The 22,009-nt window shown below is 43.7% G+C and overlaps 1 protein-coding gene across 1 annotated transcript in view; it reads left to right on the top strand.

Annotated features, from left to right (window-relative positions):
* RFX4 (regulatory factor X4) overlaps positions 1-21,265 on the top strand; it is a 141,366-nt gene extending 120,101 nt beyond the window's left edge. The window contains exons 16-18 of the mRNA XM_046646480.1: positions 9,582-9,741; positions 11,450-11,588; positions 20,338-21,265. Coding sequence (XP_046502436.1) covers positions 9,582-9,741; positions 11,450-11,588; positions 20,338-20,610 — 572 coding nt within the window. The 3' untranslated portion in view covers positions 20,611-21,265. The remainder of the gene's footprint in view (positions 1-9,581; positions 9,742-11,449; positions 11,589-20,337) is intronic.
* The last annotated feature ends 744 nt before the right edge of the window (positions 21,266-22,009 follow it).

Raw genomic sequence — 22,009 nt, 5'->3', positions numbered from 1 at the left:
CTCTTCTCCAAACCGCTTCTTGTTCTCTTCCACCTCCAGGACTATCCTCCTTCTACCCTCTCATAAAATCCTGCTCGTCTTCTTTGACATTTTCCTCACCCTCCAGGTTGGAGTCATCCCCCAGACCCTCATAGCGTGGGCTTATATCCCAGCTCTACTTAGAATAGGACTATTTTCAGAATAGACCGGGAACTAAATTATACTCTTTAAAGACCAAATAGGATGAGATTGTCCTATTTAGGATGTTGTCTTTCATCCATTCACTCACTCACACGTCCATCCATTTATCCATTTATCCAATAAATATTTCTCAAGTGACTTCTCTGTGCTAAACCTTCTGACAGCTGGTGTTATGAACAAGAGAATCATGGGCCCTGCCCCTTGGGAGTTTATGGTTTAGAGGCTAGGGTTCTGATGAACAAGCAGTAGTTACAGGATAATGTATGAGTGCTATTAGGAGAAGGGCCAGGATGTTAGGGGAGCACAAAAAGGGACCTCCAACCTATATTTGGAGAGTCTGAGCAGACTGAATAATGAGAGAAAATGTAATCCAGGCAGAGGAAGTAAGTAGTACAAAGGCCTGGAGGCAAGAGAAAGCATGCCATTTTCAGGGAACTTAAAGTATATATCCTAGGAGTCTTTTTATCAATTCCTTCCCCAAAGTTTCCTCTTTCTCCAGAACTAGAGCTACTCAGAGAGGGAATGAGCAGACGCTTAAGAGCCTGTAAGGTGCCTGCCCTCTTTTGAACTTTGCCAGGGGCGGACACTTGCCAACAAACTCAGTGGCCCTTAGTCAGGGAGACTGGATTCTTCAGAATACTGAGAAATAGGGTTGTCAGTAACTGGCAGCAGATGAAACTTTGATTTCACTTTGGGTACATAGCTAGAGAGGGTCCTCCCCCTCAGTGGAAGTTTAGATTTGAGCATCACTCTGTTTACAGAGATGCACCTCGAATCATGTTTTGTTTTCTACTTTAAGGAGGAAGACCATGACTTCCTCCCATCTCCCTCCCATTTTCCTTCCCTAGTGAGTTGTTGTAGTTCCTGCTTTGAAGGCTTGGGAAGAGGAGTTGTAGAGAAAAGAACAACTTTATTCACTGAAAATAAACAGGGAAGAGAACTTGAACACTGTTCACAGCTCTTCAGCTGCTCAGGGGTCCTTTCAAGGCTGGAATTAGGGGGCAGCCATCCCGAGTGCCCTGCCTCACTCAGGAAGGAATGAGGGCAGTAAGGGCAGCCAGGAGCCATATAGCTGCCTGCATACCCCCACCACCGTCCCGGGAGACACACACGCAAGTCAGTTAGTGATAATATGCTTACTTCTAAAACAAACAGAGAAATTATGCAAATAAAACAGTTCTGCATTATGAAGCAGAAACAATTTGAGTGGAACCTTTCTTGTAGTGTAGCAACATATCAAAGAAGGAGACTAAGGAAGTAAGGATACAGGGAGAATGTGAAGGAAAGGTGTCTAGGATCTCTTCACGACTATCATCCAGCTAGTGAGTATGCCTGGCTTTCTTCGGAGCAATTTGGAGGCCTCAAGGTATGGCGGGTGTGATAGTCAAAGCCACAGGAATATCATAAATGTGTTCAGATTTCTGCGCAATGTGTTCAAGAGTCATAAAAGTAGCTTCGTAGAAATACAAATGTGAAACAGGTTCTTTTCAGATGATTGTAACCTTTGAAGATTTTGGCACATTCCAGCTTTGTTCTCAGATATCTCCAGAGGGCATTAAAAATGTCATCCTATATAAAACTATGTGTAATATTTTTCTCAAGTACCACTTTTGAAATACTCCATTGCTAAATTAGACTGAATCTTGGCATGTATTGTGGGCCATGGTCTTGGAGGAAACATAAAGATAATTTCCTAACAACATATATGGTTTTATAGATATTACACTATAAAGGACAAATTATTTATCTATGATATACACCTAAATATTAGGAAATCTATTAAGGTAGGCTTAATTTTGGGATTTGTGCAATTTTTCATTGAACACTTCTGTAAATTGCAAAGCAATTACTGTAAATCTTATAAAATGCATTTGCCATGTTTCTTTTTTAAAAAAGTTAGCATATGTTTCTCATGCCCACTTAATTTTTATTTCTGTCTTAAAATTACTGCTTGATTTATACACCATTACTTTCCAAAAAGGTATCTGAAGTGGTTAACAATTAAAAAGACAAAAAGCAAAACCAAACCCAAACCAGGAAGCAAGAAATAAAGAATTGGGGGAAAATTAAATGAAACAAAACACCTCTTGGCTAAAACAGTTTATGAACACCTTAAATAAAATTTTACGTTATCTAGTTATTTTGTTGGGTTTCTAGCATGCTCTGAATATCACTGCTCAGATGATGAACATATTATCAAGTTTGACTTATTGAGAGTAAAGGCCAATCAGGTATCTGACACTGATCCACATATCAGTGTCTCACTTTTGATGGACACTTCCCCATTTTTCAGCCGTGAAAAATAGAACAGTATTATGTCTGCTTGGTGAGCACAGAGAGAAAATTAGTTTGTTGCGCATAACCTTCTGGCATCCTTTGATACAAGGACTAGTGAATACAAAGTAGTATAGATAATGAGTTATGACTCACTGGGAAAACAGCCACTCTTCTATCTATATGTAGTTCTGTGTCCAGACCTATATGTATTTCTAAATATATTTTCTTAAGACTGTATTTAGTTGTTTTTAAAAAGGGGGGTAAAAGAAAGTGAAAGGAAAGGAATATCAGGCACCCAAAATTGAACCCAATGCATGGCCAATTCTGATTGGGTTTGTTAAAGTCTATGGCAACACCATGATAAGAGACTGGTTAAAGGATTCCATCTCAACAGATTTCCACAAGGTAAAATCTAGCCCATTTATCCACTTTTCGCTAACTTTGTGGGCTTGCCACCTCCCTGATGGCCCAGCAAAGTTCAGAAGCCTTTAGGAAAGCTGGCTCTTTTCCTCCTCAGGAGCATGGGAGGTGGTACCAAACTGAGCAGCCCACTTAACATGACATTGGGCCACAATTCTTTAATGTCATTTAAAGCAAAATGTTAAGTTCCCACTCTCTCTGGGTCAGGCCATGGAAAGGTTCTAAGACCTCATTTATGATGTCATTTTAAGTATCCCCTCCTTCAGCAATGACAATAAAAGTTAACTATTAAACTCATGTTTTCAACTTCCCACCATGGGTTCCCTGCAACACAAAACTAGCAAATTAAATCACTGAGATGCTAGGATGCCTAAAGAAATAAAGGCAAATTCCTCATAAATGGCCCTAACTGTAGAACATCTGGCCTGCCCAGCTGCGTTTTCTCTACATGAGTTGAGGATGTAACAAAGATAACTGGCCCCTAGTCTTCCCAAGTAACAAAAGCTCAGTTATCCCGAGGGCAGCTAAAGTGAGTGGGATATGGTGGACACTGCGGCCCTTCCACAGAGCCTGTGATGACTCATGGACAGAATCTCAGAGTTGTCACTGCCAGTGAATTCCTCCTCCTCCACCCCTGCTGCTTCCTTTTCTTTAAAGGAATGGCATTAGGAAATATAAACTGGGATTGAAAATAAATTGTTGAATCTGCTCTTGTCTTCATACCATCAAGGTCTTGGCTTGGTGTTGGGACCTTTGGATTCGCTCATTCCTTCATTTGTTCGTTCATTCATTCAGTAAATATGTATACTGTGTCTAGTCTGTGCCATGTCCTAGGGGTACAAAAGTGAAAAAAACAGGCATAGTTGCTACCCTCATGATACTTACATTCTGGTGGGTAAAGGAGTCAATAAAGAAGGAAACCACCATGTAAATATAGAATTTCAAATAGTTCTAAGTGCTATGAGTGAAAATAACAGTGTGCTATGCAATAGTGTAAAAGGGGGACCCGCCTTAGATGGTGGTCAGAGAAGGCCTCTCTGAGGAGGTGATGTTTATCTGTGACCTGAAGTACCATAAGGAACCAGCCACATAAGTGTTGGGAAGCGGAAAAGAACATTTTAGGTAGTGGGCAACAGCGCGTGCACAGGCCTGAGGCAGAGAAGAGCCTGGCAGAGTGAGGACTGACCAGCGTATACAAATGACGGGGAGGGTGGCAGGAGAGGATGTTGCAGAGGTAGGCAGGGGCCAGATCAGGAATCAATATCTCTCTCTGGGAACTGAGTCTTTTGCTGCCCCTGGTGAGTTCTGTCAATCAGATTTTGGCCATGGAAGTATTGGTAAAGTGTAACTTGGGTAAACTATTGGTCAAGAGGTTTTCAACTTCAGGTATCTCCTTAAGCACAACTACCTTGAGGATAGATGATAGCCAGTGGGGGATGTATACATATATGAAACCTTTCCCTATCTCAGGCTTGAAAGTTACTGGAAATGTTTGTTTAATATCAAACACTGTCAAGCAACACTGTTCAAATAGAACTTTCTGCAATAATGGAAACATTTTTGTTTTTGTTTTTAATGTGAGCTGCCCAAAATGGTAGAAATAGTCACTTGTGGATACTGAGCACTTGAAATGTGGCTAAGTACAACTAAGGAATTGAATTTTTAATTGTATTTAGTTTTACTTATTTTAAATTTATACTGGCTATCACATGGGCAGGGCAGCTCTAGAATCTAGACGTATTTAAAGGAGCCTATTTATCAGGAAGGTACTAACAAAGACTTAGGTTAGCTCAAAACCTAAGCAACATCTGTCACGGTTCATAGAATCCTAGTGGGAAAGAGGTTCAAGTGATTTAGTCCAAGATCTGAAGGAAGGTATGGCCAGGCAGACTAGGAAGCAGTCCAAATGTTCACAAGTCTGTACCAGAATCTCACAACTACTGATTTTCAATGGCCCTCAACATGCAGGATGCATGACGGGAGACAGCGTATCATAGAGCCTTGCTACTCAAAAGTGTGGTTCATGGACCAACAGCATCATCATCATTTAGAAGCTTGTTGTAAATGCAGAATCTCTGGCTCAACTCCCAACCTACTGAATCAGAATCTTCCTTTTAACAAGATCTCCAGTGATTCAAATGCACATTCAAGTGTAAGAAGCAATTGTTGTGGAACGGCTTTGCTGGTGGGCAGATGTGGGTGCAAATCTGAACTCTGCCACTTAACCTGACCAAGTCTTGGGCCTCAATTTTCTCACCTGAAAAAGGAGGTAATAACTACCTAACTCTAAAGGTTGTTGTGAAGATTCAATGAATCAATGTATAAGAAAAACTAGCACGAAGTCTGGGTTATGGCAGAAGATCATTCATTCATTCATTCAACAAATCATTATTCATTGCCTATAATATTTCAAGCACCCTCCCTGTCCTGTGTTTAAAACCCCTTAAAAGAAAAAGGAAAAAAAAAAACAACCTGGGGAAGAAGAATGTTTTGTTGGGGATGCGAAAGAAAGAAAATGTTCCTTTCTAGAGGATTCAGTACTATAATGTGAACAACAACTTATCTTTATAGGATTCTCAAATCCTGTAGGATCTTTACAGGATTCTCAAAGATCAGGGGGTTTCACCACTATCCTCAGACTTTTAATTAGGGATAAGGGAATGGGGAGGGGAGAATAAGAGAAAGATATGGGAACTAGACAAAAAGGGAAAGTTAGTTATTGTTTTACCAACAAATAAAAAGCATTAGAGCTGTCTTAAAAATTAAGCACAAACTGTTAACTGCACAGATTTTCTTTTATTAGTTTCCTTAAAAAAAAAAGCAGCAGCAGTTCTCACTGGAGGTCCCACTGGTAGGAAAGGGTATGCAAGGGGTGTTCTTTTCTGCTCCCCAGGCAAAAAGGGTTTCTCACCCAAGCCAGTAGGTGTTAATCTGCTTAAGCCTGCCTGAGTGGATCTGTTAGATTGCTGGCACATGGCCATTTAGGGGTTTTGTTTCCCAGACCACAGGAGCCCATTTTTCCAAGAGTTCCACTAGCTTTTTGTTTGATAACGTCTATTTCTAGCAGCATTTACTCCTTCAACAACAAATTCAATGGAACAAAAATTTACTGAACACCTACTATTTGGCAGACCCTCTGTTGGGGATACAGAGATGAATAAGGAACAGTTGCTGTGCTCCAGGAGCTCACACAAAAGTAACTTCTGCTGCATTCTCTCAGGTGATGGCTATTATCACTGTGTCTTCCTACGGCTTGGGAAGAAAAAAAAAAAAAGAAAATCCTTTGGCTTCCTTAGCTGCCCCTTTTAAAAACCCACTGACCTCACTGTGCTCTCCTGAGGTCCCAGGGGCTTCAAGGGTTAATTACTTGCTTGCTGTGGCTGGTTCATTGTTCTCCCAAACTTCCCACCCCCGCCTCCAATTCCATTTCCAATTGTAAAATTTGTTTAATATATTTTAATAACGTTTTTCTTTTCACAGAGGCAATACACATTCATTATAGAAAAATACAGATAAGCAAAACAAAGAAAAAAATTTTTAAACCACGCTCAATCCCACCACCAAGAGAGATAACTTGTTTAATAAAAAGGGTATTTTTAAAAATTATAACAGTAATATAATTTCATATGAAGTTCAAAATATAGAGGAGGGAAATCACACATAATCCCATCATCTGGAACATGGTCATTTTGGGGGTTTTTCCTTCCAGTCTTCTTGCAGTTATTATAAATGATGCCTACACACAGCCTGCTAAAGTCATTATCTTTGGGGAGGAAAACAAGGTGTCGATGTGCAAACCAGAAAGGTACTTTTAAGCCGTACTGGTGGATAAGGAGACCTGTGATTTTACAGAAAAACATATGTAGTAGTTTGCTGTAATTAGTCAAATTACTGTTGCTATTCAAACGTTTCAATCCTGGTAACAGAATCTGACCCAAGAAACTTGTCTTCCTTGGACTCTGAAAGGGGAAATATAGAAACTTCTACTTTAAGAAAGCATGAATTTTCTGGGGCTGGCCCCGTGGCCGAGTGGTTAAGTTTGCGCGCTCCGCTGCGGCAGCCCAGGGTTTCATCGGTTTGAATCCTGGGCGCCGACATGGCACTGCTCATCAAGCCACGCTGAGGTGGCATCCTACATGCCACAACTAGAAGGACCCACAACGAAGAATATACAACTATGTACCTGGGGGCTTTGGGGAGAAAAAGGAAAAAAGTAAACTCTTTAAAAAAAAGAAAGAAAGCATGAATTTTCTACTGAAATTTCTACTTTAAGAACACCTGAATTCATAATGAAGCGTGCCTGAATATCATTGAAAGCCTATCACGTGCCAGGCTCTTTGACATATGTTATCTCAGTTAATCCTCACAATAGTCCTGCAGGACAGACACTAGTATCCCTACTTTACAAATATGAAAGAAAGGCTCATAAAGTTTAAGAGGCTTGCCCAAGATCTTACAGCCAGGACATGGCAGAACTGGAACCCAGAGCAAAGAGACATTATGGTAGACAGAGTGGAAGGTGTGTGGCAGACTGGGGTTCAGAGCCCCACTGGGCCACCCACTCACTGTGGGACCCTGGGCAAGTTATTTAACATTCTAAGTTTTCCTGAACTGGACTTTTATGTGACGCCACTAGCCTGCGATTAGTGTGACATAAGGAACAGTCCTAAGAATCCAGACGCAGAGGCCATTGTAACGGTGTTGTTGAGGACACTGGTGAATATCCACAGTTGCCTCTCTGTGAGGACATCTGAAAGAAATTCCTGTTTGATCTTAATTCCAAGGACAGTATACCCCTGAGCAATTTGTTTACTATCTTATGGCTCCTAACTTGTCAGGTTTCCCTTTTAGCATTGGCTCCTGGAAAACTCTGAGCCAAGTTTAAGGCCCACCAGTAGGAAGAATTTGGACCTTCAGAGTATTTGCCTCATTCCTGATTGCACTTTTTGCTCCAATTTTATGGTAATTTCTTCTTTCACTCCCACTGTCACATTATCTTCTTGAATCTTCTGTATTCCTAACCACTCCCTTAAATTCTATTAGATTTAACTCTTGGCTTCCTCATCTATGAAGTGGGGATAATATTTCTTTTAAGAGTAGCTGTAAAGCACTTAGCATGGTGCCTGGCCTATATTAGATGCTTGGTAAATAGTGTCTCCTTTCATGCTCTTGGAATGAATCGCTGGCACTTTATTAAAAAAAAAGGACATTATTTGCATTCCAAAAGATTCTCCAGTTTACAAAAGGGTTCAATACAGAGTTCTTTGAATAATAAGCAAAGGTATTTAAAATAGGATTCCACTGTCACCTCCCTTTAAGGGTATTCCTCACCGAGTCTCTGTCAGATCATTGGCACAGTGCTGATCCACCAACTTTTCACTTCCCCCTGCTACTCCATATCAATGCAGCTACTTGTGTGCTATTTGCAAAGTCCTTGGGATGGAATGGACTGAATTTTTTAGATGAATATCTTTATCTTCCCAGCAGAATTTTAAGATAAAAATGGTCTGCTGCAGAAAATAGAGGATTGGAGAACCAAGTTTTCTCTTTTACTGCACCTTAAAAATGGCCTCCCTTAACCAATTCTTCAGTTTTCCATGTGCCTACAGGGGGGTGTTGAGTCCTATTTCCTCTGCCTTCTAAAATAGTTTAATTATCTCCACTATGTCAATATTCTCAAACTTACCAGAAATTAAGTTGGTAATTTAATTAGCACTATTAGAGATTTCTTAAATTACCATTTTTAAAAAATTCTAACCATCTCATAAAATTCTTAAGCATCTTGAAGCTTTTAAATTTTGTCAGTTTCTTTTCCCAGTCCTCTTGAAAGTCCCAGCACTTTCAAGGTATCCAATTAAAAAGTAAATTAAGGGAATTAATAATATGTATGGAATAGGTCACTGTTAAGGTCACTGTCTAATAATCTTCAAAAAGACCTGGGCAGGCAGAGCCCAATAATCTACTTATGTTTGCTTAAAGCAGTTTGTTGGATCCTTAACACCTGTTGAGCTGAGCGTGGAGAAGTTATTTTGCTGGACCTGTCTGAGCCACATTACCCTGAGCTTTCTTTTGTCCTCTCTCCTTCCTTCCCTCTTTCTCCTTCTTCCCATCTTTCCTTTCCCTTTTCTCCCTTTTAAAATTTGTATTGAAAGTCTTGTGGCCACCGGGCTCTGTGCTAAGCACCAGGATCTAATAGTGGGCAAAATGACAAGGCCCCTACCCTCATGGAGCTTACAGTCTGGTGGTGGTGTTGGGGGGAGTAGGCATTAACTAAATCACATTCATTAATGAGTATAAGATCACAAATTGTGGTAGGCACCATGAAGGACTGTAGTGCAGCATGGGATCTGACTTAGTCAGGGGTTACGAGACAGCTTCTCTGTATTGAGATATGAAGAAAGAGTGAGTACTCAGGGAAAAGTGACGGTTCTAGGCAGTAGAAACTGCATGTGCAAAGGCCCTGTGGTGCTAGGAATCATGGGTACTCTGGAAAAAATGAAAGAAAGATACTGTGATTGGATCAGATAGAACAGCAGTGGGCAGAGGCTACTTCTGGTGAGGTCGGCAGGGACAGAGACACATGCTTTGTAAAAGATTTTGGCTTTCAGCTTGAGAGCAATGAGAAGCCACTAAAGTGCTCTAAGGGAGAAAAGCAGATGCAAGAACTGTGTTAGTGACTGATGCATCTTAATTTGTCTCTGCAGGAGCGATGCAGTCATATACATGGTCTCTTACATACACAGTGACAACGGCAGGGTCCCCAGCTGACAACTCCCAACAGCTGCCCTGTATGAGGAGTACTCATGTGCCTTCTTCCTCCGTCACACACAGGATACCAGTTTATCCCCACAGAGAGGAGCACGGGTAGGTGACTTTTCTGGGATGTTGCCTTACTTTTACGTTTGATTTTAAAAAGCAGGGTTTACTTAGCGGTTGTTTTCTCAAAGAACAGGCAGAGCACCACTCTTTGTTGAGTCCTCGCAGTGTGCTCAGCACTGCACCGTGTATAACTGTCTCATGTCCCCACAACAACCAGGTGAGGTAGGTGCTAGCAACCCCCCAAGGTCACACAGCTGGTAAACATGGGGCCCAGACTGAGCATCTTTCTGCCTCAGAGGCCTGTGTTCTTCCCTCCCATTCAGCAGTGCCCCAGGTGGCTCTTTGTGCCCTTTGTCGCCTTATAAAGCTTCATGGTAGGGCTGCGTCTTTTATGACTCGATTAGAGGAGCACTTCCCCACCTGAGGGTGGGAGGTCGCTGGAGGGCAGCAGTTATTAACGGGGTCCAGGGAATCCCGGTGGGTTCCAGTGGTGCTTTGGACCCTGAATAAAGAAATCATTCATTTTGCCCATATTTTTTCAAATCTATATAGTGATGTTGCTGTGACGAATAAACTACTAATCCATTTAAAAGCGTTACCTGAATCATAGTAGCTTTTTGCCATTATGCTTTGTCTTTATCGAAAGAAACTAATCTCATATTATTTAATGTGCAGTGATCTGAAAAACACTGATGATGTTAAAAGGGGCCTTTATTCCCCAGAAGGCGAGAGACTGCTGTGTGGGTGCAGTGAGCCCCCAGGCCAGGTTTCATCAGGCCAGCTATGGGGGAGGAAGAGGGCTTCCAAAGTCCCCTCCACGCAGTGGCCCAGGGTAACGCAGCCAGGCGGCGCCCCTGAGGGTGTGCGCAGGCCCAGCTGCTGGTTTACTTGGCGTTATTTTCATAGGTTCAGGTGCCCCGACCAGTCAATGGGGCAGCCATTATTTCCTCAGGGGGCCTCCTAGACTATTATTTCACACTTTTGGAATAGACTGTGAAAACTGTTTGAGAGTTTTTTGATTCTGCAGGAACAGCAGAATAGACACCCACATGGTCTCGTGTCAGCAGCTTCGCTGTAAGGATGTTATTAAGAACAGTGATAATAATATCCTATGTCTTCAGAGGACTTTGTCTTTCATAGAGCGTCCTCACATATCTGACCCTCAGAATAACCGCGTGCAGCACTTTTACCGATGGGAGAAATGAGCTTGTGAGTAGCCCATGATCCCACAGCTAGAAAGTGGTGGAGCCAGGCTTAGAACCTGGGTCTCTGATGCCTGGTTGACTGTGCCATGGTGTTTTCCCCCAGGAGAGAGCTCCCAGAAACATGCCACATCCTTCCCCGTCATGGGGAAGCAGAGGCCTGAAAAATATAAAAACATAAATTGCAAAGTAGTTTCTTCTTTTTTCCTGTTTGACTTCAGGCTCTAATATGAGGCTTTTTAACATAACAGGAGTAGAGATTTCCATCACTAATTATGTTTTGCTCAGGGCTGGCCTTCGTTCCCTGAGCGCTCACTGGGTGGTAAGGGAGGTGTGCTGAGGGGAGAAGAAAAATCAACCTGGGAGTTTAAACTTAGTACAACAGAGCCACAGAGTGGAAATGGTAAGAATCCAAAAGAAGAAAAGTGGGAAAAAAAGAAAGAAAAGAACAAAAAGGAAAAAGGAGAGGTGAGGTTGATTTTTAAAGGTGTCAACCTGATTGGTTCTCCCTGCTATTATTCACAATATTCACTGTGCTTAATGCGTTTCAGATACACGGGAAGCTATAACTACGGGAGCTATGGCAACCAGCATCCTCCCCCGATGCAGAGCCAGTACCCGCCCCTCCCTCACGACACAGCCATCTCTGGCCCACTCCACTACTCCCCTTACCACAGGAGCTCTGCGCAGGTGAGTTGGTGGTCCTGCTTGCTTGCCCAGGCCTTGGTATGCTTGGTGGCAGGTCTAGTCAATTTAACACAATTAGTAAGTACCTTCTGTATACTGTGCATGCACTTGTGTGTTACCAGGGAAAGGACGGTCTTTTCCTGAGTGCCATTTCTACCCTCTGGTGGCTGCCCACAGTGGGTGTTCAACCAGCATTCATGCTCCACTTTCTCTGACACGTGCGGGTGCTGACCCATTGTCTTTAGTTCCGTCTTCTCTTTGACCTCTCCAATCCCAGGATCCAATCAGCTGCAACGTCTGCTGCCCTTTTTCAGGCTCAGATTGGACCTTTTGTCTCCTTTCGCATCACCCTTCTCCTGGTGCAAACCCTCATGAAGTCCTATCAGGACTATTAACTCGGCATCATTCCAACTGGTCTCTCGATCTTCCTTGTCTCTTCCCTTTCAGTCCAGCCCACACATGTAAGCTTACCAGAAGAATCTTCCTGAAGTGGACCCTTTGTCAGATCGTTCTCAGGCCACACATTTCCTTTAGCTCTTCACTGTCTAGCAAACCAAATTGACCCTCTGTGGCCAGTGGTGAATGGAAATTGTGGTTGCACATATAACATCAGTGTCAGGCACTCTCCTTGTCTTAGACACCTTCCTGTGCACTGGCCTTGACATAACTGGTCATCAATTCCATTCAAGTCTGCATCCTCAATGCCTGTCCTTGCCTTGGTTCAGGTCTTTCTCTAACCTAGATGATGACAGAAGCCTTTCTATCTGTCTCTGTGTCACTAAACAACTCTGGTCCATTCCCTACACTGAAGCTAGAGGAATCTTTTGGAAAAAACCCAACTGGCCATAACACTCTCCCTCTTTCACATGTCATTGCTTTCAGAGTCAAGTTCAATTCCTTAGCACGTCTCTCAAGACTCATTACCATCTGGCCTTTGCCTGCCTTTCTGGCCTGCCAGCCCCTGCCCCCCATCTTTGCTCCAGCCATGCCAACCTGCACGCATTCCCCTATGTCTTTGCAGATACTGTTCCCTCAGGCTGAGGATTCTCTTCCCCAACCTCTTCTGCTTCTTGTTCAAGACAAGCATCTCACTGTCTTTGTGGCATTTCCTGACACTACCCCCTTCCTTCCTCCAGGACCTTATTAGGTGCCACTCCTCTGTATTCGCATAGCACCCTGGGATTTCCTCTATTGGTAACACTGATCACACCTTGTTATCATCACTGACTTCCCTGACTCCTGCAGGGGACCCCAAAGCTCCCGAAAGGCCAAAATTAAGTCTACTATCCTCAGGTCATAGGCCATGGCACCTATCAAAAAGAAGAGCTGACTTTTACTGAATACTGGCACTGTGCTGAGCACTTTACACAGCCTCATGGTGACCCTCGCAGAAAAGGAAGTGAGAGTAACTTGCCTGAGGATTTGAACCCAGGCAGTGTGACCCCGGCTGGCCAGCTCTCAAGCACCAGCCTCTGTCACCTCTCATATGTCAGCATTCACTCAGTGTGTATTGAACAGATAAGTAAACAGGAGGTGAGGTCAGCATAAACAAGTGTGGTGTCCCGAGGACGCTCACTCCATTCTGCAGGTGCGGGAGCCACAGTAGGTGTAGGAGCCAGGGAGAAGCAAGATGAAAGCTATGCTTTAGAAAGAGAGCTCTCGAAGCACTCCTAGGCTGAACTAGAAAGCGGACTGGGAGAGGCAGGGAGCTCTGCTATGAAGCGCTTGCAGGAGTCTGAAACAGAAATGGCAGGACTTGAGCTAGGGTGGAGGCCGCAATTACATCAGCTGTCAGCACACAGACTTGCCTCTGAGGGAGGGCACTGAGGAGAATGTATCCACAATACACAGGCACTCAGGGCAAACAGGCGTCTGTTTTGATTTCCATCTGCAGTACCAAGGGGAGCCCTGGTATAATCCCCAGACAAGCCAAGGAGTTGATTCCACTAAATCATCACCTGGGGCATTCATTATAGGTCTCCAACTGCGTCACACAGAGATGCCAGCTCCTGAGGTACTGCTTCTCTTGGGAACAGAGTCTGTGCTCCTCACCGTGATCCATTAAATGACTGCCTAGCTGCTGCCATAGACTGGGTCACACTTAACATAGTCTAAGCAGCTCATTCATTCATTCATTCATTCATTCATTCCTCAAACGATTGTTGGGTGCCTACTATGTGGCAAGCACTGCTCTAGCCTTTGAGAATAAATGCAGTGGCGAATGGGACAGAAGGTGCCTGCTGTTGGAGAGCTCACGCTCCAGTAGGAGACACTAGCCTAAGCAACACTGGCAAGATAAATCAAAATCCCAAGCCACAACTCCCAACATTATCTTCCTTCTTTCTTCACTCCCTCACCCCTCCTCATGATATTTCTGGAGCTGGTTTTTCTGGGGTGATATTTTTAAAGCCATGGCCATAAAAAGAAGCCAAGGTCTCCTAAAGGCCCATGTGGTCCTGGCGATCAAAGATAGGTCTGCAGCATCTACTCTGGAAACAACAGGCCCCCTCTGCAGCACTGTCATTGAATAGCTAGTCTTAATCGAAGGGCCAAGCACTAAATGAAAACCCACGTTGGAGCCCTTTGAATCCAGAGCAGGTGTGAGAGGTGACAGGGTCCCGGCAGACTCCTCACACTGTGCCCTGTGGCTCTTAGACAAGGCCTTTTGACACCCTCTGACCCCCACCGCACAGTCACACTCTGCACTTTATGGTTAAGCCTGAGTCTCGATTTGTACGGTGGGGTGGGGAGAAGTTAATGATATCACTTCTCTGCCCAGGTGGATGGGTGAGGTCAGCGCTTCTCCTGAGGAAGGTACTGTCAAAGACAAAGAATCCTTTGTTTTGTTTTTTATTAACATGTATGCATCAAGCACTGTTTTAGACACATGCACATACACAGAATCACTTAATTCTCATAGTAACCTTGGCAAGAAGGCCTTTTTCTCCAGTTATTAAAGATGAGGAAAGAGCCTATGGAGGTCATTTGCCTCAGGTCATGTGTCCAGCAAGTGACAAAGCAGACTCAAATGCAAATTCTCCACCTCCGGCCCCAAGCCAGGGCGCTGAACGCGACACACTGGGTGTGTTTGGGAGGGTGGAGGAAATTTCAAGAGGTTACCGCAGCTACTCTCAGTTACCAAAGAGAAGAATCACACTCCCAAGATTCTTTCTTTCTTTCCTTTCCTGGGACTTTGATTTAAGGTTGAGCATTTAGGGGAAAATCCACTGCAGGGCTAATCAGTTTTAGCTTTCCAGAGCAGAGTTCAAGCTGTTCCAATCCCGAGTACTGAATATCACACTTCATTACATCAGACTCACTGGGGGAAAGAGCAGTCTGAACTAAAGAAAGACCGCAATCGTAGAATATGGTTAAAGAATGAAACTGGTCATCAGCACAAGAGTAACTGAAACTAACTTCTGCAAATAAATGCCTGCCAGGCTTGCCCTAAAGAACTGATACAACACATCTGTCAAGTGCAGTAATCGCATGCATCCCAGCATTTATGTGTTCAAAATAATGTGAAGTCATTTGTTTCTTGAAATAGAGTATGTATGTGCCCTTGTTTATACTACTTATTTGCATGGCACATGCTTTCTGCCTGGGTAATACAAGGGTAAACCTCCAGCCCTGCTTGAATCCTCATAATTTCTGAATTAGTGAGTCCAGATGAATGAGGTTTCACAGTGTAAGGTTTGAATTATTTCAGAAAAACACCGTTCTGGCAACTATGCTGCACTTGTTCACATCAAAGTAAGTGAACAAGGGATGGTGTCGGCTGCCCCTTCCTAGGTTCTTCTTTCTCATGCCTGGCCAAAAGAGAAAACAAATGAGACCAAATGCATGGCTACAAAATATTTCTGAGCCTCGTTCAACAGCCATTCCTGGAACTTCTACCCTGTTAGCAGCCATGAATGTGAACTGGGCCCTTGAGCTCAAAAGCCCCGTGATCAACCAGAAGCTGTATGGCTAGAAATACACAGAGTCAACTAGAAAGCTGTTCTTTATTTCTCATTTGTATGGCCAAGGCCCAGCCTTGCCAGCCAAGCACACGTCTCTCACAGAATCTCCAGCAGCCCAGCCCCAGGGCCGGTGGGTCCTCCATCTCAGAGCCCAGTGACTGCTACAAAGTTTGCTTAGGGTGCTCCACTTTGGGATAGCATCCTGGGCCAAAAGGAATAAAAATCAGTCCGTCATAGTGGTGTAAGCTCTCTGACTGGAGAGGCAGGCTTCCTGGGTTCCAGTCTCAGCTCTGCCTCTGATTAACTCTGTGCCTCAATTTCCTCATTTGAAAAATCAAGATAATTACAGTACCTATTTCATACGATTGTTGCGAGGGTTAAGTGAGTTAATAAAGGTTAGAATAGGGCCTGGCTCATAGTTAACACTATTTGTTTATTATTATTATTATCCTTTGTAATACCAGAGTTATTATATTTTGTGTAATTATAGAATTACCATCTGCTTCCCTCACTATACTAGCTCTGTGAAGGCAGGGACCAGGTCCTTTTGTTTTCTGACCATTATATTCCCAGGACCCAGAACAGACTTGGCCCTTAGTGGGTACTCAGTAAATACTTGTCAATGAAATGAATGAATGAATGGATCCTTATTCTGGTACTACGTTGCTGTGTGACCTCAAACAGATCATTTCCCCTCTCTTGACTTCAATTCCTTCATCCTTAAAATGAGAGGTAGGACCAGATGGTTAGTCTAAGTCTCTTCCTGTCATTAATAGACGATGATCCCCTGATTTGAAGAAGAAGAATATTAATATTAGCTAACCCGTTTTGAAGACTTAGTACATGGGAGTTCTGTTTCACATTTATTCACTCAATTAATCCTGACCCTAAAAGCTCAGCATATGTGGACTGTCTGGCAAAGATTTTTGGGGAGCTATGTCCTCTTCCAGAAGAGGCTAAGAGGAAGCCTGCCTGGGGTGGGCCCACTGGCAGAACTGTGGAGCAGTGAGAGCCGCCTTTCATAGGAAAACAGTTTGTGCTCCTGACTGGGCCACCTTTCACCCCTTGCTCAAGTAGCAGCCCATTTGGTAAGGGTCAGGGATAAAGGGCTCATTCTTCCCTCTCCATGTGCAGGAAAGTCAGCCCTTGGTGTGGGGAGTTGTTTCTCAAAATAGAACTTCCTAATATGGTTCCAAAGAGGCCCAGAGTCAATGACAGCTGAGATAGACTTACACCATAGCCATTTGACGGAATCTTTGACTATATATGCATACACACACACACACACACACTCTCACACACATATGTGCCCACAAGCACCCCTCACACACCTCTCTCAAAGGCTGAGAACTGGTGACTTATCTCCATTTTAACACCAGTAGCGACAGCGTGTGATTTGACCTAGAAAATGGTAACTTCCTGTTATGGGCCCTCAACAAAAAGCGCCTTTATTCTGGGCAAGAGCTCTCCGGACCCCAGGGTTTGTGCCCAGCATGCTTAAGGACCCTGCATGAAACCGGATGTAAAGTGTGAAAGGTGAGGCGGGTGCCACGGGCCAGCCTTGGCCACTCCTGCCAGACTAAATAGAAGCTTCATTGGTGGCGTTAATCACCAAGCCGAGGCAGTGGGCACTTCAGCCTCTCATCTTTCAATGGTCTCTTCACCACGGGGAAAGCGAGTCACTGACTCATTTGCAATTAGCTGACCTAACAGGACAGAATTTTCCATGCCAGATTCTGTGGTAACAGAATTTTATTGTCACTTTGGAGATATTTTGAGCCAGTCTCATTTCCAGGCAATTACTCTTTTGAGTCTATGACACAACCCCTGGGCACAGCTGCATCTAGGGTCCTTGATTAGGCACAAAAGCCACACTCTCTTGGGTTCTGTGGGAAGGAGGCTCCAAGTCCATACTGTGACATTTTACCTACACAAGCCAAAGCAAGTGAAGGCTCTGTCTTCAAGTTGAGGCCTGGTCAGAATCGGAAGACCTTGTTGTCTGTAGGAGAGGAGGGAGCTTAAAGGAAGACTGACAGAGATTAAAGTTTAATGGGCTACATTCCAAAAAAGGAGTGTCTTCCTCTCCTGCGGAATTCAGTTGTGGTAGGTCATGCCTTGTTTGGGCCAGTCAGATTGATGTGGAGAAAAAGCTCTACCCCAGGACTGGGTTTTTATGCCAGCTATTACACAACCTTTCCATGTGACTTTGGGCAGGGTGCTTCTCCTCATGGGTCCTAGTTTTCTCATGTGTACAACACAGGGTTGGATTATATGATCCCTAAGGTTCTTTCCAGTGGTAACATCCCAGTGTTCATTCACCAAATAGTTACTTAGCACCTGCTAGGTGCCAGGCATCATTTCAGATGTCTGGAATATGGTAGTGAACATGACAAAGCCCTTCCAGGAGCTTATGAATATAAGCCAGTGGAGACAGCTCGAAGCAGGATGGTAAGATCCTGACCTGAGGATCATGACCTGACCTGAGAGGCGGAGGGGGGAGCATGTAGCTTCTTGACATAAGATAGCCAGAAAAGTCTCTCTGAAGAGGTGACATCTGAACTGAGATCTGAAGAATGATAAAAAGGCAGCCATGCAAAGAGCTTGGGGGTAGGGGTGCTAAAGAAGTGTTCTAGACCGAAGGAACAGGTAGGACAAAATTCCCTGAGATGGGAACCAGCTTGGCATGCCATAGGACCTGAGAGGAGGCCTCTGTGCCAGGGAGGGTACCATGAGGTGAGGCCTCATGCATTTAGGCTTACTTGAGAGGATATCAGGAGAGGGATCCAAATTTTTGGAAAAAATTAAAGACCATTTTGTAATATTTTTCTTTTTTTCTTTAATACCATCTTTTTTTTTTAAGATTTTATTTTTTCTTTTTCTCCTCAAGAGCCCCGGTACATAGTTGTGTATTTTTGTGTTGTGGGTCCTTCTAGTTGTGGCATGTGGGACACTGCCTCAGTATGGCCTGAGGAGCGGTGCCATGTCCATGCCTCGGATTCGAACTGGTGAAACCCTGGGCCGCTGAAGTGGAGTGTGCAAACTTAACCACTCGGCCGTGGGGCCGGCCCCTGTAATATTTTTCAATATTACCTGTTCAATATCTGGGATCTTGTTTTCTTGGGCACGGCCCAATCTTACTATGGTCTCTTTGGGATTTAGATTGGGTCCTGGGCTGGAATCCCACTGCTGAGAGTCCACCATGGCTGCCATACAAACAGCATCCTGGAGATTCCCATACTGGGTACATGGGTATACTTAAGTGTTTCTGATCTGATTTGGGATTATGAAAGCCTTGGTATGCTGTCTATAGTCTCCTTGGCAAGAGCCCTTGGTGCCTTCTCCCTTGAGCTATGCCCTTCTTCTTCTTTCCTACCTGTTCTTTTGGCTGGGAAGTGATCACACGTTGCTATGTAAGGCATGCTGTCCTATGCAGGACAAAATCTTACTAAGGGAAGTTGGAGCCCTCTTTCTTGACCTACAGATAGCTGGTTCTCTTCGCATGCTTTGGGCCTAACTGCCTTCCCCTGCTCCCCTCATGCTCCCAACTCAGAGGCAAAATGGCTTCCTTTGGCCCCCTTGACTACAGGGAGCAGCCATTGTTGTCATAACCCCTTCTCCCGGCTGTCTAGGCTTCAGCCTGTCTGTCTCCCTCACAGGAGGCAGCCTCCCACCTAATCCCTCAGGGCTCCACTCTCCAACTGTCAGGGAAGACAGATGGGGAGCAGAAGAATTTATACATTCACACGCACACTCTCTCCCTACTCGCTGCCCTTGCCATCCTTGTTGACTGGCTCCTGTCCTTGTTGGGGTGGCCTTTAGCACAGCAAGGAAATTTTTGTGTTGACGGGCCTGCAAACTGAGAGCTCTCAAAGGGAGCCCAGAGCTCCTCCCCTTCCTTCCCTCTGATTGTACTAAAAGGGGCTTATTTGCATAGCTGTCTTGGAAACTGAAAAGAATGTAAAAGAAGCAGCACTTCAGAGGCACTTCTCTTATTCCTAATTCTTTCTAGAACTGCTTCCCCTCTTCCTGGAGCTACTAACACCTGTTCTGACCAGCACAAAAGCTCCCCTTTCCTCCCCTCTCAGTTGGCTTATCTTCACTTCTTCCTTCACATTCACACCAAGCCCAATAATTTACCATTTCCTGCTTGTGTATCTTCCAGGACTTCAGTGAATGTGAACCAAAATGAGAGATGTTCTCTAAATGATAGGCACTAATAATAACCTTCGAAGCTGTTGACTTGCTTCCTCTTCAAAAGCCTGCTTCTAGGCTGCAGTTCATAATTGAATTCAACTGTAAAATGCTATTTTTAATAATGTCATTGTGTTTTACTTGGCAGTATTGTTCTCTTGGTTGATGGAGTGGGAACTATCACATCTCCCAAACTAATGATAAAACTCCTAACCATCCATATCTATTTGGACATGCTGTTATTCGTGTACACACACACACACACACACTCTCTCTCTCTCTCCCTCCCTCTCCCTCTCTCCTGTATTCCCAGTGGGGCTATTCCTTCTTTTGGGTTTAACTTCCCAAGACATTCCAGATTAGGAGCATGAAGTCAGTATTACTGGTTGAATACCAGCCCAACTCTGGCTGTGAAATCCTTTTCATTTCTCCTGTTGGCTACTTCCTAGACCAAGGTTCAGTCTTTCAGAAGTTCATTCATTCCTTCCCACCAACTTTCATTAACAGCATCTTAACTTAAACTGTGAACATGACTGATATTGTGGATATGCAGCTTCAAGCTAATTTTAACTTTGTGGAATTTCTTTCCCCTCAACAAGTACCCTTTTAATAGCCCCACTTCCCGGATGGAACCGTGTTTGATGAGCAGTACTCCCAGACTGCATCCTACCCCAGTCACCCCCCGATGGCCAGAGGTGCCCACAGCCAACACCTGCTACACAAGCCCGTCTGTGCATTCCACGAGGTATGGAAACTCTAGTGACATGTACACACCCCTGACCACGCGCAGGAATTCTGAGTATGAGCACATGCAACACTTTCCTGGTTTTGCTTACATCAACGGAGAGGCCTCCACAGGATGGGCTAAATGACTGCTATCATAGGAATTCATATTTAATATTAATAATAATTAATAATAATAATAATAAACCCATACCCACCCCCAGAAGACTTTCTCTCTATACATCATAACTCATGGACTATTCCTAGGCGTCCATTTTCCTAATGAGCGTGAGACTGGGATTCAGTGTGGGATAAATAAACTTTAGTTCAGAAACAGGACTCACTAAAAGTCAGTGAGATTGGGTTCCTGTAGCCAAGCCAGACCTGACTGTTTCTATAGAGCACTATCTCGGGCAGGCCAATCTGTGCCTTTTCCCTTTGTTCCATGATTTTGCTTTGTGTTGGCAACCACTCCCAGTAAGCTACTTATTTGTCTGTTGACAAAAGCTCTTTAGTCTTGAAGGATAGATACTGGAGACAGATCTGGTTTGTGTTCTTGGATGGGCACATAATTTACCAAGAGCATTCACCTTTCCATCTATCTGTCATTTTACTGTACAATGAACAGCCCTCAGATATGTTCTACACATCCTTTCTTCCTGGTGGTGTCATTACTGGTTCCTGGAGCACCAGGGCTAAAAGGAGGTTTCTGGAAACTCTAGATTCCCCGTTACACTCATGTCAGTCACAGTATCTGCATTGTCTTGGAATGTAAGCACTGTCTAGAGGGAAGGGAGAGGCTGGTTCTGTATGCCTTAAGGTGATTGAGGTTTGTAGGGGACTGGTTCTCCTACACACAAGTATTTGTCCTAAGTTTGCACAATGGCTCGTGTCAGCAAAAGGCAGGAGGGGGGTTTAAGTTCTGTAAGAATGTGGATTTATGGCACTGAGTATCACACTCAGCTCTGCTGTATTACCTTTGTGAAACTGGATGGACCAAACATTAGCTTACCAAGCACCAAGTGTGAAAATGACTTTTGCAGTTCCTCCATAAGACTATAACAATTTCCGACACTTTGATAGAAAAAAAAAAAAAATTCAAAGCTGTGCCTTTGAGCCTATACTATACTGTGTATGTGTGGAAATAAAAATGTATTGTACTTTTGGAAAATTTTTTCGTAGGCATTTTTCTGTCAGATTTGTAGCAATTTGTGAGGTTTGTTAGAGATTAACATAGGTTTTCTTTCTGTATTATAAAAAGCACCAAGCAATTATGGTGGACCTATTACCCTATGGGTAAGAAATAAATGGAAATATGACATCGGATGTTTTAGGAACTGTTCTGTAAATAAAATCTTTGATCACACCATTCAGTGTGATAATCATGTCTACAGCTAAAATGGAAATAGTTTTATCTGTACAGTTGTGCAAGATATGGTTTCACACTCAAATAAAAAGTATTGAAATGACCTGCTTTATTCACTTTCATTTTGCATTTGATATGACCTGTGTGTGTGTGTGTGTGTGTGTGTGTGTGTGTGTGTGTGT

The sequence above is a fragment of the Equus quagga genome, chromosome 19, assembly GCF_021613505.1.
Source record: "Equus quagga isolate Etosha38 chromosome 19, UCLA_HA_Equagga_1.0, whole genome shotgun sequence".
In the NCBI taxonomy this organism is placed as follows: Eukaryota; Metazoa; Chordata; class Mammalia; order Perissodactyla; family Equidae; genus Equus; species Equus quagga.
Note: the sequence above shows the minus strand (reverse complement) of the source record. Positions and strands in the feature narration are given on the sequence as shown.